At 50.6% G+C, this 17,280-nt stretch overlaps 1 gene segment (V, D, J or C); it reads left to right on the forward strand.

Moving 5' to 3' along the window:
* The first annotated feature begins 111 nt into the window (after nt 1–111).
* LOC141997131 (immunoglobulin heavy constant gamma 4-like) lies at nt 112–16,416 on the forward strand. The segment is given in 7 exon segments: nt 112–172; nt 3,333–3,641; nt 5,133–5,423; nt 5,632–5,952; nt 7,250–7,564; nt 15,012–15,151; nt 16,408–16,416. Coding segments are annotated over 7 exon segments (1,446 nt in total).
* The last annotated feature ends 864 nt before the right edge of the window (nt 16,417–17,280 follow it).

The raw sequence follows: 17,280 nt of genomic DNA on the forward strand, positions 1-17,280 counted from the left end.
AACTCTGAGCTGTTGCCCGAAGAGGGGCTGCCAGTTACGTCCGGCCCCAGGCAGCCAAGCTGACATCTAGCTGTGCTGGGAACTCCCCACGCTCGGCCCTCAGCATGGAGCATGAGCACAGAGCTGGTGGAGGGAGGCTGGGACGGCTCAGAGAGACGTGTTCCTGCACTCGGTGAGTTGAGGGTTTTACCTCTGACAAGGGACATGCTAAAGGGAAATTTATGCCTCAGTTTAGAAAGTTTTTGGTTGCAAATATTTGCGACTGGGCTAAAGAGAGGAGACAACAAAAGTCCCTTAGAAACAACTCAGCTGTTCCCCCAAACCTCTAGTTTCAGCCCCCCAACCCTGAGCACCCCACGTCTGCTTATGTCCCTGAGTCCTGACCCCCATCCACCTGCTAGCCCAGCCCTGAGCTCCCCCAGACCTGCCGGTGCCTCTCGCTCCCAACACGCAGCCCCCTGATATCTCAGCCCTGCCCCCCAGCTCTGCTGGTGCCCCCTCACTCCCAAGCTGCAGCCCCTGCTAGCCCAGCCCTACCCCCCACAGCCCTGCCAGTGCCCCTCACTCCCGAACCGCAGCTCCCTGCTATCGCAGCCCTGGCTCCCCCCAGCCCTGCCTGTGCCCCTCACTCCCATCCCACAGCTGCCTGCTATCGCAGCCCTGGCTCCCCCCAGCTCTGCTGGTGCCCCTAACTACCGACTCGCAGCACCTGCGAGACCAGCCCTGCCCCTCTGAGCCCTGCCTGTGCCCCTCACTCCTGACCTGCAGCCCTACTAGCCCAGCCCTGCACCCCTGAGCCCTGCTGGTGCCCCTCACTCCCGACCCGCAGCCCCCTGCTAGCCCAGCCCTGCCCCCCCAGCTCTGCTGGTTCCCCTCACTCCTGACCTGGAGCCCCCGGCTAGCCCAGCCCTACCCCCCAGCCGTGCATGTACCCCTCACTCCCGACCTGCAGCCCCCTGCTAGTCCAGCCCTGGCTCCCGCCCAGCCCTGGCTCCCACCCATCTCTGTGGGTGCCCCTCGCACCTGAGCAGCAGCCCCTTCTAGCCCAGCTCGGGGCTTCCTCACCCAGCTCTGCTGGTGCTCCTCACTCCTGACCTGCAGCCCCCTGCTAGCTCAGCCCTCGTCTGTCCCCAGTTCTGCTGATGCCCCTCACTCCCGACCTACGCCCCTGCTAGCTCAGCCCTGCCCCCCCCCAGCTCTCCTGGTGCCCCTCAATCGTAACCTGCAACCCCTGCTGGCCCAGCCCTGGGCTCGCTCCCTACAGTTCTTTCAAAGCTGTTATCCCAGCTTATAGGTGGAGTGTGAGAGAAGCACCTCTGTTCCCCTGTCTCTGCGGGGGGCGGGAGGCACCGTCTGGCCTCCCCAGCTTATCCCCTTATCTCTGATAGGGTTAAAACACCCTCTGCACTCATGTGACAAGCCAACAGCAGCCACTTTCCTGTAATTCACTCACCATGTTGGGTCGTGGTCCGGCACTGTAGACCGGGGGGTTCTGTCCGGGAGTCCAGCTCTGCTCTGTGGCTGTCGCGTAGCTCTTCTGAGGTATCTTTGCTTGTCAGACATCCCCTCTCCTCCCCCCAGAGGGTAGTCAAGATAATTATAGATTGAAAACAAGAGATGATGCCCACTGGGGAGCTTTCACTGTTACAGCTGGTGAGAAGGTGTGAAAATTGGACAGGTGGGTGAGCCCAGGGGCTAAAACCGGGGTGAAAAAACAACCTCAGTGTGACTTTCACTTGTGGAAACTTCCCCTTTTCAGCCCATGTTGTTTGTTTGTTTGTTGGTCGGTTTTCCCCAGAGATTCAGCCAGGAAGGTCCCAAGTCTCAGAAAAGATTGAGGCCTCCTGGGGGCTGTTTTTGAGAACCTGCCGTGCGGGAGGGTGAAGAAGGAGACTTTATGGCTGCCCTGGAACTGGGGATAGAATCCAGGAGTCCTGACTCCCAGCCCCCCCACTCTAACGTAGGAGATCCGTGTCCACTCCCAGAACTGGGGACAGATGCTAGGAGGTGACATTTCAGCCCCATCTGTACTAACCTTTTAAAGACCAGAGAAAGAACCCAGGAGTCCTGACTCTCAACCACCCAGGATGGATAGATTGATAGTGGGTGTGTTCGGGGATAGATAGATGTCCTGTACCTAGGTGCACACAAGTATCATGTCTCCTCCTAGCCATTTTTCTTTCTTTTAATGTCTCCTGGCAGTTTGTCTTTATTATACAAAGGGTCTCTTCTGGTCCTTGCTCCTGTGAAGGTGGTGAGAAGTAGTTGGGTGGTTCCTCGCACCACGACTGGTGGTGGAGTGTCCACTGCAATTTGACCTGTTTAAACTCAACAATTCGTGGAGTTTCAGGGCAGAAGAAGGGATCACCAGGATCGGCATGTCCCCCGGCGATCTCTGGCCCAAGCCCCCACCTTCTGGTCGAGCAGAGCAGTTAGAAAGAGAGGCCAAAGCTGGCTTTAAGGACTCTGTGTCATGGAGAGTCCACCAGAATCCAGAAATAAGGACTGCAACCCCCAAAATACTGTAAAATTGGGAAAGCCAGCTGGGAGTGAATATTTCATCCTCAGTGAATTTCCCCTGGACCTGTCAGTGTCTCAGAGAGGCGGATTGAAGAGCTCAGAATCTGAGGTGTATGGTTTGAAAGATCTGCTTGTACAGAAGGGCAGGGACCGGAGGAGAAAGCGCGCATGTTGAGTTATCTCATCCATCCATGACTCCTGGAGGGCTCTTCCCTAGCTTTAACAAACGGTCTTGTCATCAAACAGAGGAAGGGGCTTAGGGAGCTGGCTTCGGTTCCCAGATCTCCCACAGACTCCCCCTGTCACCTTGTGGAAGCCACGTCATCTCTCCAGGCCTCAGTTTCCCCATCTGTTCAAAAACAGTACTGATGCTCACTTCACACTGGAGAGCTGAGGAGGGCTGGACTCACATTGTGAGGAGCGTGGGGAATATTTCTGCCTTCTAAAGGACCGGAGTCTCCTTTCAGCATCACTTGCACAAAACCAGAGCGAGTCCACTGGAGTTGCTCCAGGTTTACACTGGAGCAGCCGAGGTCAGAATCCTATTTCTCGTGTTTTTCGTCCATCGCTCGGACACCACTTCACAATGGAAAGTTAAAGGGCGAGAGAAGGTCTGCGACAGGCCCACGGTCCCACAGCAGCTGGGAATAGAACCTAAGAGTCCTGACTCCTTTCCCAGTGAAGTGGCCACTGGGCTAGGCAGCCATCAGGCCACAGAGGGAGGTGGATGGACGGATGTAGGTAGATCAGTGGCCTGGTTTTCAGAGTTTCCCCCCTTTTGATGGTTTCTCTTATATTCTTTCTTTTTCCAGCTACCCCCACAACCCCCTCCGTCTTCCCCCTGGTTCCCTGCTGCAGCAAGATCGTCAATGTGCCCCCGGACACCAGCTTTGCCTGCCTCGTAACTGGCTATTTGCCATCACCAGTGGACATCAAGTGGAATTCTGGCCAAGTGACCAAGGGGGTCAAAACTTTCCCAGAGGTGACGATGAGCAATGGGCTCCACACCCAGAGCAGTCTGCTGATCCCCTCTGACAGTTCCCGGCAGGGCGACCCCTACCAGTGCGACGTGACGCATCAGGGCACAGCAAAGACAGTGTCCGGGAAGTTCCCTCAGGAATGTAAGACATGCGGCGTGGGGAGGAGGGGGCATCCAGGCTGAGATTTTCAAAGCACCTAGAGGGTCTGGGAGCCAGTTAATCTTAATCCACATCCCGTAGGTGCCTTTGGAAAAATCTCACCCTGAAAGAGTGGGGAAAGTTTGGCCCCTTGTTGGAACACACTGAGCCCTGGTGCTTTGTCATTGCAGAACTCCCGCCCCCAGCGCCCCTCTCCGTGGGCCCTGGAATGAGGCAAACCTCAGGGTGAAACGCACCCCTGGGCAGAGACCTATGTTCCACTAAAGGGGAGGTTTTTCAGCCCTGCCTAAAATAGTTAGGCCCCCGGTTCCCCTGGGCACTTGGCACGTAAATCCCTGAGGCACCTTGGGAAATCTTAGACATGCAGCTGGTCTGAAATGGCACCTAAGCCTCATGCTGCCCTTCTGTACAGGGGAAATCTTCGGCTCACTGCCTTACTCCCTCACCCTCACCCAAACCCAAACCCAGACCCAGACTCCTCCCACCGGGGGGGTAGAACAAAGCCCATTCGCTGCTTCAGTCCGAAGGCCAGGTTTGTTCACACACAAGGACTCAAAGCAAAACCAGTGCAACTCAGAGCACAGGCTCCCAGCCACCCGGGGCCCCCCAAGCGTTCAGCCGGCTGGATGGGGAGCACACCCCCCCTTTCCCACTAGGTCCCCTTTCCTAGCCCTCCTGCCTGGTCCGCATCTAGAGATTTCCCCCTCAGGTGCTTTCCTCAGCACTGAGCCAGAAGCTTTCTCTTCTATAGACTGCAGCAAGCAGCCCCATGAAACTCCAATTCCCAGCAACCACTGGCCCTAACGGGGCTACACCCCCTTACAAGCTAGCACTCGCTTACACCTCTTTGTCATGGAGCTGTGTGTGTTTCTTGCACTCCGGCTGTTCTCGGGCATCTTTTGAAATGGATACAACCCCAGAGCAGCAAACCTAGGCATTCTGGGGTCAGAACTTGAATGGGTGTAAATAGACTGATCTCCATGGAAGTCAGTGGCCCTGTGCTGACTTACATCAGCTGAGGATTTGACCCTTTTTCCATAATCAGACACAGTCAGTCCTCTCCCAGGTTTTCTTCTGATGCCATGTCATGCTCTACAGCACCACAGTCCCCCTTAAACAGGGGACATTAATTGAGGAAAAGAAGTTCAAAGAAACACAGCTCAAGTTCCAGCTTTGTCCCTGCTGTTTACCAGGGAGAACACACTCCAGCAGCATGTGCAGAAAGAATGCATGGAGGCATTCAATATTTGCCTAAATGATTTAAGGGCCCTGTTCCCATTTGTTTTAATCCCTTACATGGCTGTGAAGTTAATCCCTAGAGGCTGAATAAAGTACGCAGTGTAAACACAGCACAACAAGGTGGGGTTTTTGCCAGTTCTGAGCGGACTGTAGAGTTAGCATTCTCTCGGGAAGGGGAGTAGAGATCTATGGAGAATGACACTGGACTGTGTTTTCCCCTCTCTCTGCTCTCAGTGTGTGGTTTGACAATACCACCCCAGGTTCACTTCCTTGTCCCCACCTGCGAGGATAGCGCCACAGAGAGCCACCTGGAGTTGGTTTGTCTCCTCCTGAGCTTCAAACCCGGCAAAGCCGACGTGAAATGGCTGGTGAATGGAAAGGAGAGGAGCCCCCCCACCCCGGCCTTTTCCTCTGCAATGGGCACGTGCATGGTGGGGAGGTGGGGTGGAGAGTTACTCAGAAACCAGCCCTGCCTAAGGGTAGGTGGGACTGCACCTAGACCCCAGTGTGATGGGAGACATAGGAGTACCATAGAGAAATTGATACTGTAGGTGGAAGGGAAGAGAAAGAGATATGATGGGGGGATGGATGGATGGATGGGATGGATACTACCAGTGTTCTGATGGGGATGGATGGATGGATGGATAGATTAGATTAGATTAGATTTTGATAGTCTTTTTCTGCCTTTCCACATTATTTATGCTGGTCAATGACATCTCTTTGCATTTCTCAGCCTGCCTCAGAAGTTCACTTGTCCCAACCATCTACTTAACCAAACCCTCCTATGAAGACGTCATCAAAAATTCTGGTCATGTTACCTGTTTAGTTTTGGGTTATGCCTTAGCAGCCAGCAGAATCGCATGGAAAGTGGATGGGCAAGTCAGCTCTGCGGCAAAGACAGAAATTCTCAAGAAGAGCAGCAACGGAACCACCAGCCTGGTCAGTTCTCACCCTGTGTCACTGGCCCAATGGGGACAAGGCACCATATTTACCTGCAAAGTGACCGCACCCTGTTCTGGAGAACTAACCCAGGACATAACCATGAGCAATACAGGTGAGTAGCCTTGGCATCTCAAAAGGGAAAGGCAAACTCCAGTCATTGTTAATTGGGATTAGAGGGTGAAACTCACCCCACACAAGTCCTAGGAAGCCTTTAAGTCCCAGTTAAACCCCCCAAATAACTCTTTAGCGGAGCCGAGGCCTCAGCACAGGGGTGTATTTCAGCCGTAATTAATATTTCCCCTGTGAATCTCTCATTCAGGGGATCACCATTAATATCCAGTTTAGAGGTTTTCCCAGTACTCACTTTCTTCTTATCATTGAATGCCAGCTCCTCTAAGAATTTCACTCCCTTGGCTCCCTGGGATCCGGGGATGTGGCCTGTGAGGGATTTAGTGTCCTATTTGTGACTCTGGTCTGATGTGCATTTGTACTTCTTATCTCTGGAAATCAGGCTGGTGCTTGTCATCCGGCATTCGGGCTTTCAGGGATATTTCTTGTGAGACTCTCTAAGAGTGTCCAGTGGAGTTAGGTTCCCAAATCCCATTGAAATATCCAAGGTGTCCAAGTCCCTTAGCCAGCCTTTGAAAATCTCGATTGTGTTGAATTTTGCTGTGAGCGTTTGAAGGAGGGCAGAGGCTCCATCTGAGTGAGCAAATGGGTTGGTGACCCAATGTCATGATGATGCATGGCGGAGACTTGGGGTGAAGAGGAGATAGTGTGGTTCAAGGCTTGGGGTGAGGGTTCAGGTTTGGGACGCAGGACTAGCTGAAAGTCCCCTGCCCATCTGCATTACGGTAAAACCAAGCTGAGGATAACGATTAGGATGATGATCTCGAAGGGGATGAAGATGATGTCGATGACAATGAAGAAGGAAATGAAGATGCTGAAGGAGAAAAAGAGAAACAGTGTTAGAATGCTGAAGGAGATGATGAAGATAAAGAGGAAAAGGATGATGATGAAGATTTTGATCTGAAAAAGAGGACGATAAAGAGGAAGGAAGTAATTATGAAGACAAGGGAGGTGAAGAAAATGAATATGATGATGGTGATGAAGATGAAGATAATGATAAGTTGTTGCCTTTTAAGGCTGAAGTTCACTGTACATTCTGCGGGGAAGGCTTTGGAGTTCAGTTGAGTCTTTGGGTGATGGTCCATTTGAGTCTTTGAGTTTCAAGGGAGATGATGCTCAATGGTTGGTTTTTTGTTTTGCCTGGTCTAGTTTTCACACATACTCTGAACAACTGCCCTCCCTGGCCCCTTCACACAGTGATAGCTGCTGGATCTAAGTCTGTAACTTAGACATGCTAACCAAATCTTATTTTTCTCTTGCCCCTCTTCCTTTTCATTTAGGCATCAGTAAGAAGGAGCCCACAGTCACCGTCTCCCGAGCCTACCACGAAGACATCTCTGGGAACAGTGTCTCCTTTACTCTCATCTGTGAAGCTAGTGGCTTCTACCCTGAAGAGATCAGCATGTCATGGTTGAAGAATAACTCCCCGGAACTCAAGTCCAGTTACAACAGTGGCCCTGTGTCAGGAAATGGCAATTTCTCTGCCTACAGCATCCTGAGGGTTGAGCAAAGTCAAGGAGAAGGAAATTACACCTGCGTGGTGCATCACCCAGCCATGGAAGAGCCCAAGAGGGTTGTGGAAAAGGTGTCCCTCGGTAAAGCTGTGGGAGCTCTGGTGTACAGAGCGTGGCTGTGTGTGGAATATGCCCAAATAAAAATGCAGCATGCTAGAGTTTGTGATGAAGGGTGTGTCTTCTGGCGGAGACTGTCTCTGTGTCTCATCCACCCATCCACACTTCCTCCCACAATATCTAGATGTATCCCCCACCTTTCTTTCTTTCTTTCTTTCTTTCTTTCTTTCTTTCTTTCTTTCTTTCTTTCTTTCTTTCTTTCTTTCTTTCTTTCTTTCTTTCTTTCTTTCTTTCTTTCTTTCTTTCTTTCTTTCTTTCTTTCTTTCTCTCCAGCCGTCCTCCTTTCCTTATGTATAGACTACATCAATTCATTCTTCCAAACAGGATCCATCCACCCATGCTAGGCTCTGGGGGAGGGATAGCTGAGTATTTTGAGCATTGGCTTGCTAAACCCAGGGTTGTGAGTTCAATCCTTGAGGGGGCCACTTAGGGATCTGGGGCAAAAATAGGGGATTGGTCCTGCTTTGAGCAGGGGGTTGGACTAGATGACCTCCTAAGGTCCCTTCGAACCCTGGTATCCTATGATTCTATACTTGTCTCTTTGATTCTACAATGTCCATGCATGCAAAATTATGCAATCTCCTCTCTGCATCCATCCATCTTCATGCATTGTCATGTTTCTACCTGTCCATCCCTCTGCAGTGAGTTGCTATCCATCCATTATTATTCATGATATTGCAACTCCTAGATCTCCTGACTGAGGTCAGAGCCCCATTGGATGGGCCCTGTATGAACACAGACAGAGGAAGTGTCCCGGAACCAAGGAGCTGATAGTCTAAGCAGACAGAGGCTGGGATGGGATATTTTGGCACAAAAGGATTAAAATAGGGATGCTCTAAAGAAGCGAGACACGCAACTCCCACTGCAATTGTGAGTTTATCTTCACTGGCACCTAATTTCCTAAGAGTCCTTTAAAGACCCCAGCCCAGGTGGCTTGTCTCTGGTCACACTGCAGGTCAGTGGGAGAGGTGGGAATAGAGCCCTGATCCCCCATCTCCAAGACTTGTTTCTTAACTATTGCACCTGTCCAGCAATGTAGCCCTAGCCACTCTGGCGTGAGAACCCTTAGGAGATGTGTCCTCACTTGACCACATAAGGTTAGAGGCAGAGCGCCCAGGAATCTGGTTTTATGTGTTTAGGGAGCTAGGCGGGAGGGTGAGACTGAGTTAGGAGCCTTCATTCCTCCCAGCTCTGTCCCTGGATGTATAAACATGGGGGTGGTGTGCAGGGGAAGTGATTTCACCTCTGTGTACGGGGTTAGGGAGACCAATACTGGAATACAGCATTCATTTCTGGAGTCAACACGGAGTGACAGTCAGAAAAGGTAACAATGGTAGGAACCATTAGGAAAGGGACAGATATTAAGACAGTAAATCTCATAATGCCACTGTATAAATCCATGGTATGCCCACAGCTTGAATATTGCATGCAATTGTGGTCGCCACATCTCAAGAAAGATGTATTAGAAATGGAGAAGGTACAGAGAAAGGGGACAACATTGATCATGGGGATGGAACAGCTTCCATCTGAGGAGAGATTAGACAGGCTGGGACTTTTCATCTTAGAAAAGAAATGACTAAGGGGGATATGATAGAGGTCTATAAAATCATGGCGGGTGTGGAGAAAGTAAATCAGGAAGTGTTATTTTCCCCTTCACATAATACAAGAACCTGGGGTCACCCAATGAAATGAAATGGCAGCTGGTTTCAAACAAACACAAGGAAGATCTTCTTCACACAACAGAGTCAACGTGTGGAAGTAGTTGTCAGGGGATGTTGTGATGGCCCAAAACATAAATATAAATATAAATATTCAAAAAAGAATTAGATAAATTCATGGAGTATAAGTCTATTAAAGGGCACCCATGAGTACAGAGCGGTGTGGTCTAGTGCCCATGGTCAATATATCAGCCCTCAAGTGCAGGATTTTGTTTGAGCCCTTGAGTGTAGGGGAGTGTGGCCTAGCGGCCAGAGTGAATAGAGAGGACCTCAAATGCAGGGCAGTGTGGTAATGGCCAGACCCAGGGGCTGTCACAGGAGGGGATGATGGCAAGGGCAGTGGGACACGGGCTCACTTGAGCGCTCATCTAGTCCTGTCCCCTGCACTCATGGCAGGACTAAGTATTATCTAGACCACCCATGACAGGTGTTTGTCTCACCTGCTCTTAAAAATCTCCAATGATGGAGATTCCAAAACCCCCCTAGTCAATTTATTCCAGTGCTTACCCACCCTGACAGGAAGTTTTTTCTAGTGTCCAACCGACACCTCTCTTGCTGCAATTAAAGCCCATTGCTAATTGTCCTATCCTATGAGGTTAAGGAGAGCAATTTTTCTCCCTCCTCCTTGTAAGAACCTTTTATGTTCTTGAAAACTGTTATCATGTCCCCTCTCAACCTTCTCTTTTCCAGCCTCAACAATCACAATTTTTAATCTTCCCTCATAGGTCGTGTTTTCTAGACCTTTCATCATTTTTGTTGCTCTTCTCTGACTTTCTCCAATTTGTCCACATCTTTCCTGATATAGACTGCAGGACAAGTGCTAGTAATAATAATAGGGCTCAGATTTTCCTGGATACGATAGCTGATGGATTCCTTCACCAAGTAGTTGCTGAACTGAGAAGAGAGGACGCCATTTTAGATTTGGTTTTGGTGAGCAGTGAGGACCTCATAGAAGAAATGATTGTAGGGGACAAGCTTGGTTTGAGCGATCATGAGCTAATTCAGTTCAAACTAAATGGAAGGATAAACAAAAATAGATCTGTGACTAGGGTTTTTGATTTCCAAAAGGCTGACTTTAAAAAATTAAGGAAATTAGTTAGGGAAATGGATTGGACTGAAAAACTTGTGGATCTAAAGGCAGAGGAGGCCTGGAATTACTTCAAGTCAAAGCTGCAGAAGCTATCGGAAGCCTGCATCCCAAGAAAGGGGAAAAAATTCATAGGCAGGAGTTGTAGACCAAGCTGGATGAGCAAGCATCTCAGAAAGGTGATTAAGAAAAAGCAGAAAGCCTACAGGGAGTGGAAGATGGGAGGGATCAGCAAGGAAAGCTACCTTACTGAGGTCAGAGCATGGAGGGATAAAGTGAGAAAGGCCAAAAGCCATGTAGAGTTGGACCTTGGAAAGGGAATTAAAAGCAACAGTAAAAGGTTCTATAGCCTGTGACAAAGCTCTGTCCTTGCCTCCGTGGGTCCCGTGTTTCCCTGGTACATTTTGCTAGCCTCATAGGCTCACTGTGACCCTCCCCGTAACCCTTCTCTCTCTAGAGACAAGGGTCAGTCTACTGAGCCATTTTCATCATAAGCCAGTGAGGGAGATGAGGAGAAGTTATCCTTCCTTGCACAGTCTCTGTTGTCTCCCAGTCTCAGTGATTAATCAGGGGGCAAAGGTGGGGGGGGAGCCCGGGCCCACCGTCTACTCCGGGCTCCAGCCCAGGACCCTAATAGTATCAGCTATGGTAGCTGACCTTTTAGAACCATGACATGTACAATTCTCTGGGCTACTTCCCCCACAGCAGCCCTCACTTCCTCAAGCTCCACTTCACCCTTACCTCAGGGCCTCCTTCCTTGTGCCTGATATGGGGTGTACTACTCAGCCTCTCCAACAGCACAACTTCCTCCCACAGCTCCTGACATGCACACCCACCTGACTAACTGGGAGGCTTTGAACTAGTTTCAGCCAGCCCCTGATTGGCTTCAGGTGTCCCAATCAACCTAGCCTTCTCCCTGCCTTCTGGAAAGTTCTTAATTGGCCCCAGGTGTCTTAATTGACCTGGAACAGCTGCCATTTCACTTATCCTGGTACCAGGGATTTGTTTAGCCTGGAGCTAATCTATCTATCTCCCAGTACTTTTCCATAGCCATCTGGCCTTGCCCCGTCACAAGCCATATAAATAAGAAGAAAACAAAGAAAAAAGAAGTGGGACCGCTTAACACTGAGGATGGAGTGGAGGTTAAGGATAATCTAGGCATGGCCCAATATCTAAACAAATACTTTGCCTCAGTCTTTAACGAGGCTAATGAGGAGCTTAGGGATAATGGTAGGACAACAAATGAGAATGAGGATATGGAGGTAGATGTTACCACATCCGAGGTAGAAGCCAAACTTGAACAGCTTAATGGGACTAAATCGGGGAGCCCAGATAATCTTCATCCAAGAATATTAAAGGAACTGGCACATGAAATTGCAAGCCCGTTAGCAAGAATTTTTAATCAATCTGTAAACTCAGGGGTTGTACCGTATGACTGGAGAATTGCTAACATAGTTTCTATTTTTAAGAAAGGGAAAAAGAGCGATCCGGGTAACTACAGTTTGACATCTCTTAGTTTGACATCTGTAGTATGCAAGGTCTTGGAAAAAATGTTGAAGGAGAAAGTAGTTAAGGACATTGAGGTCAAAGGTAAATGGGACAAAATACAACATGGCTTTACAAAAGGTAGATCGTGCCAAACCAACCTGATCTCCTTCTTTGAGAAGGTAACAGATTTTTTAGACAAAGGGAACGTGAGGATCTAATTTACCTCGATTTCAGTAAGGCATTTGATACGGTTCCACATGGAGAATTATTAGCTAAATTGGAAAAGATGGGGGTCAATATGAAAATTGAAAGGTCGATAAGTAACTGGTTAAAGGGGAGACTACAGTGGGTCACAATGAAAGGTGAACTGTCAGACTGAAAGGAGGTTACTAGTGGAGTTCCTCAGGGATCAGTTTTGGGACCAATCTTGTTTAATCTTTTTATTACTGACCTCGGCACAAAAAGCGGGAATGTGCTAATAAAGCTTGGGGATGACACAGATCTGGGAGGTATTGCCAATACAAAGAAGGATCGGGATATCATACAGGAAGATCTGGATGACCTTGTAAACTGGAGTAATAGTAATAGGATGAAATTTAATAGTGAAAATGCAAGGTTATGCATTTAGGGATTAATAACAAGAATTTCTGTTATAAACTGGGGACACATTACCTGGAAGTAACGGAGGAGGAGAAGGACCTTGGAGTATTGGTTGATCATAGGATGACTATGAGCTGCCAATGTGACATGGCCGTGAAAAAAGCTAACGCGGTCTTGGGATGCATCAGGCGAGGTATTTCCAGTAGAGGTAAGGAGGTGTTAGTACCGTTCTACAAGGCACTGGTGAGACCTCATCTGGAATACTGGGTGCAGTTCTGGTCTCCCATGTTTAAGAAGGATGAATTCAAACTGGAACAGGTACAGAGAAGGGCTACTAGGATGAAAAGAGGAATGGAAAACCTGTCTTATGAAAGGAGATTCAAGGAACTTGTTTTGTTTAGCCTAACCAAAAGAAGGCTGAGAGGAGATAGGATTGCTATCTATAAATATATCAGAGGGATAAATACCAGGGAGCGAGAGGAATTATTTAAGCTCAGTACCCATGTGGACACAAGAACAAATGGATATAAACTGGCCATCAGGAAGTTTAGACTTGAAATTAGATGAAGCTTCCTAAGCATCAGAGGAGTGAAGTTCTGGAACAGCCTTCCAAGGGAAGCAGGGGGGGCAAAAGACATATCTGGCTTCAAGACAAAGCTTGATAAGTTTATGGAGGAGATGGTACTCCTTCTACCAGCACAGCATATGGAGCACGCTTAGCCTGACCTGAGGGGCAGGACTTCCTCCACCCCTGGGGTGGGATTAACCCTTTCCTGGACAGTGAAGGTATGCACACCCCATCACAGGCATGAAATCTGGAAGGGAACCATTGGAACGAACTTCCAGTGGTAGAGGTGGAGTCTCCATTTCGAGATTTGTACATCCAGCCTGTGGTCCATTCTGGAAAATATGCTCCCAGCAAAGACAAGTCACTGGGCTGCATAGAGGGGTAGCTGGGTGAGATTCTCTGGCCTGTGATATACAGGAGGTCAGGCTTGTTACTGTAACGGTCCCTTCTTGCCTTAAGATCTACAAATGCACCAGTCAAGGTTTCAGAGCTAGGAAGGTCACGTCAATTATCCATCCACTGCCTGGGCCATAGAGTGCACTGGTGAGTGAATTAAGATTTCAGCTGGTACATCCAGACAGCTGAGGCCTCTCATGCCAGCCCTTTGAGTGCCCAGGTATGTACTAACTTGAGGAGGCTCCAGGCCCTTTCCCAGTCGATGTTCATGCCATTGACAAGACACATGGACAGGCTCAGGGAATGCTGGGCTGTGAGTCCTTCCAACTCTTGGGAACGGGTTCCCAGCGGAGCCCAGGCTGGTGGTGGGTGAAAGGGGCTCTGACTGAGTGGTATCCCATGTGGGATGAGTTGGGAGAGGTCTTTACTCAGTCTCCATGACACAACAACATAAACGGCTGAAGGAATTAGAAATGGGCCATGGAGATGTCTGCCTACAGGGACTGAGGTCACTGCTGTGTGATGGTGGCAGAGTTGCCCCAAGGGAGAAGTCAGCTGGGGGCCATCACTTCTGTTTCCAGTGTCTGACAATATGGGGCAGCTCAGGGTGTTGCTGATGGGTGGCCATGCCTTTCCCCCCTTTTTGTAGGGCTTGCGGGTGGGCTGGTCAGGTGTTGCCCAAATGTGGTGATGAGCTACAGATCTTTCCCCTTCTAGGAGCATGGGTTGAAATGGAGTCCAAGAGGGTAGTGGCTTAAAAGTTGTTCCCATCAGATGGCCCCATTATTAGGTGTATTACAGTCGTGTGTAGAGGTCTCCACTGAGTTTGGGACCCCAATGCGCTAGGAGCTGCACACACATAGAGTAAGAGATAGTCTCTGCCCAGGAGAGCTAAATGTCCAAACAGAGAAAGGATGTGAAGGGAAACTGAGGCACAGAGAGGGGAGGTGAATTGCCTGAGGTCCTGCAAAGTCAATGACAGAGCTGGAAATAGACCCATGGGGGTCCTGAGTCCCATCCTAGTGCTCTGTTCACTGCCCATGGGATGATATGAGTTGAGGGAGGTCTCAGAACAGCTCTGTGGGTAAATTCCCCAGGTCCCCAGAATAGGGATCGGGGGGAATTGGTGCCTCTGCTGCCCGGGAACTGGTCCCAGCACGGCTCAAGCTGGCATTGGCTGGGAAGATGCCGCTGTTGGATGGGGGTGCATGGCCCCACTGAGCTATGTATTGGCAGGTCTCAGCCCAGCTCTGTTGCTGGCCTGGGGAGGGGAATCGCATGCTCGGGGTGGCTGGGGTGTGTAAAGGAGCCAAAGGGCGTGAAATTTAATGGAAGTTGGGGCTGAAATCCCTGAGGCTGCTGTGAGAATTGCAGCCTGTGACGGGGGGTCTCCACCTGCAGCCTGCCCGGTCTCCCCTGGCAGGGACCCTCTGTCTCTGGCCCTGGACGGGGATCTCCTGCCAAGAGCACAGATCGGAGCTCCCCGCTGTGCCCGCTCAGCTCCCTGGGTTAATGAAGAGGCCTCTCTAACCGGCACGTGTGTCTCATCCCCAGCTCCTCTCTGCCTCGTGGAGGACCCAGGCGTCTCTGCTGAAGGAGGAGAGGAGGAATCTGACGGTCTCTGGACACCTGTTGCCTTCATTGCTCTCTTCCTGCTCAGCCTGTTGTACAGCGCCGGCGTCACGCTGCTTAAGGTAAGAGCAGCAGCGACCTTCATGGTCCCGCGTCACTGCTGAGAGCAACAACCCGTGCTCAGGAATCGATCCCACGCCATCAGCATGCAGCCAGCCGCCAGCCGCCATCACCACCCATAGTCAGTGATTGTCAGAGGCCAGAGCCAAGGGCGAGAGCCACAGTCAGGAATTGGAGCCCAGGGTTAGGCGCATGGCTGGACCCAGACGGGAAGAAGGCAGGAGCCGGGCTGGAACAAGCAGTCACAGCTGCTATGGCAGCCCTGGGGAAATTCTTTGGGCAGCTGCTTAACTTCTGCTGGGCTCGTGAACCGGGCTGCTGACTCTGCCAAGCAATCAGGGCGGAGCCAATCAGGCAGCCGGCTCCAGGCCAGGTGCGCACGTCAGGTTGCCTGGGACTGGCTCTGCTGCCAGCCCTGATTCCTGACAGTGACCAACGATCAATGAGAGAGAATCAGGAACGATTACTTATTAATAATCCACCACCCGTCATCACTAATTAACGAGCTGCCATCCAGGTTAATGCGGCAGTGATCAATACATGAGAGTCAACAGTCTATTATCAATTCCAATCGTTTATCACTGAGAAATCAATAATCACGGATTGGCTATCCCTGGTCAGTACCTAGTGATCTGTACTTAATGCTGAATAGCCATTAATCTGCAATTAATTATCAATAATCAACACTCACAGATCAGTAATTAATGTTAAAGAATCGAGGATCAAGCATCAATAAGCTGCTAATAATTATCAATTGATAAGAATCACTTGTCAATAATCAGGCATTAATGATCAATGACCAAAACTGAATGATCCCTAATTAAGAAGCAAGAGGAAATGTTCCAAGAGCAAGGCTCAATGAGCGTCAATCAATAAGCACTCAGCCGTGATCGCTAAGGATCAGTCGTCGGGCCCAGAAGCACAAAGGGCCAGAGGTGCCCGTGAAGCCGGTTCTGTGCTGGGCCGCAGTGCAATGGGGCTGGTACCAGAAGCAGGGAGAATCGGCGGAGGCAGCTGCGGCTCCCCAGGGACTTGGTGTGCGGCACCCCCTGGGCAGTGGCCGTTCCCTGAGGCGGTTTGACAAGGCTGGTGTCTCTGGAAGATGAGCTCCAGCTCAAGCCAGACATCCTGGCAGGACGCAGGCGTGGCTGGGCGAGGCTAGATGGTCCCAAGGGTCCCTTCTGGCCTTGCTCTCCCAGCCGAGGATGCTGCCCATGAGCGGCACCGGCTGAACCCCTCTGCTCTCTGTGTCCCACAGGTGCGGTGAGTGCCCGGCTCCGGGCTCCTAGGAGGGGACAGCACTGCTTCGTCCTGTTCATTCCCTCCCTCCATCTTCAGCCCTGCCGGGCTCCGGCCCCCTCTCCGGACACTGGGAAGGGACCATGTTCCACGGCAGGGTAGAGGGCGCGACAACGGCCGCTGAAGGGTCTGAGCTCCGCAGAACCCAGAGCAGGGAGGGCAGAGTCCTTCCCCGGACATCCCCGTGGGGCAGCCCACGCTGGAGCTTGAGCTCAGTCCCGTGCCCCTCAGTCCTCCACCCCCATCCCACGGCAGGGACTGGATTTCCTTGTGTGTCTGTGTGTGCAGGGCTGTAGTGTCCTGAGGCCTGGTCAACGTGGACTGTGGGGAGGGAGAAGAGTCTCATTTGCTCCATCGTTTAACTTGCAACTTACATGGGAATTGTATGTTTGATCGAAAATAAAAGGAGTTAAGAATTGGTAGCTGCATTTCAGGGTGGTGTGGGGGGATTTAACCAAGGAGAACGGTACCCACTGTATGTCCCAGCCCCCTGGTGTCTATCTACGCATCCGTCCATTCTCAGACATACACTCCTTCCTTCCTTTCTTCCATCCATCCATCCATCAGTGGTATTCCCTGCCCCAGACATCTCCCCTTAGTGCCCCTCGGTCCAGCTCTCTGGGTTCGTAGCTAGGCCCCCATCTCCCATTGGGGCCAGTGCAGCGGGCATCCTTCATTTTATTCTCCATGCCCAGAGGCACCCCCTACAGACACGAAATGACCCTCTGGCGGGTGTCAGGGTTCCTGAAAGTCGGGGATGGAGGTTATGAATGAGATGGAGCCTGATTTGTATATTTATTTATTTATTGTCACTCAGTGCACACAACAAAAG

The sequence above is a fragment of the Natator depressus genome, chromosome 13 (assembly GCF_965152275.1).
Source record: "Natator depressus isolate rNatDep1 chromosome 13, rNatDep2.hap1, whole genome shotgun sequence".
NCBI lineage: Eukaryota > Metazoa > Chordata > Testudines > Cheloniidae > Natator > Natator depressus.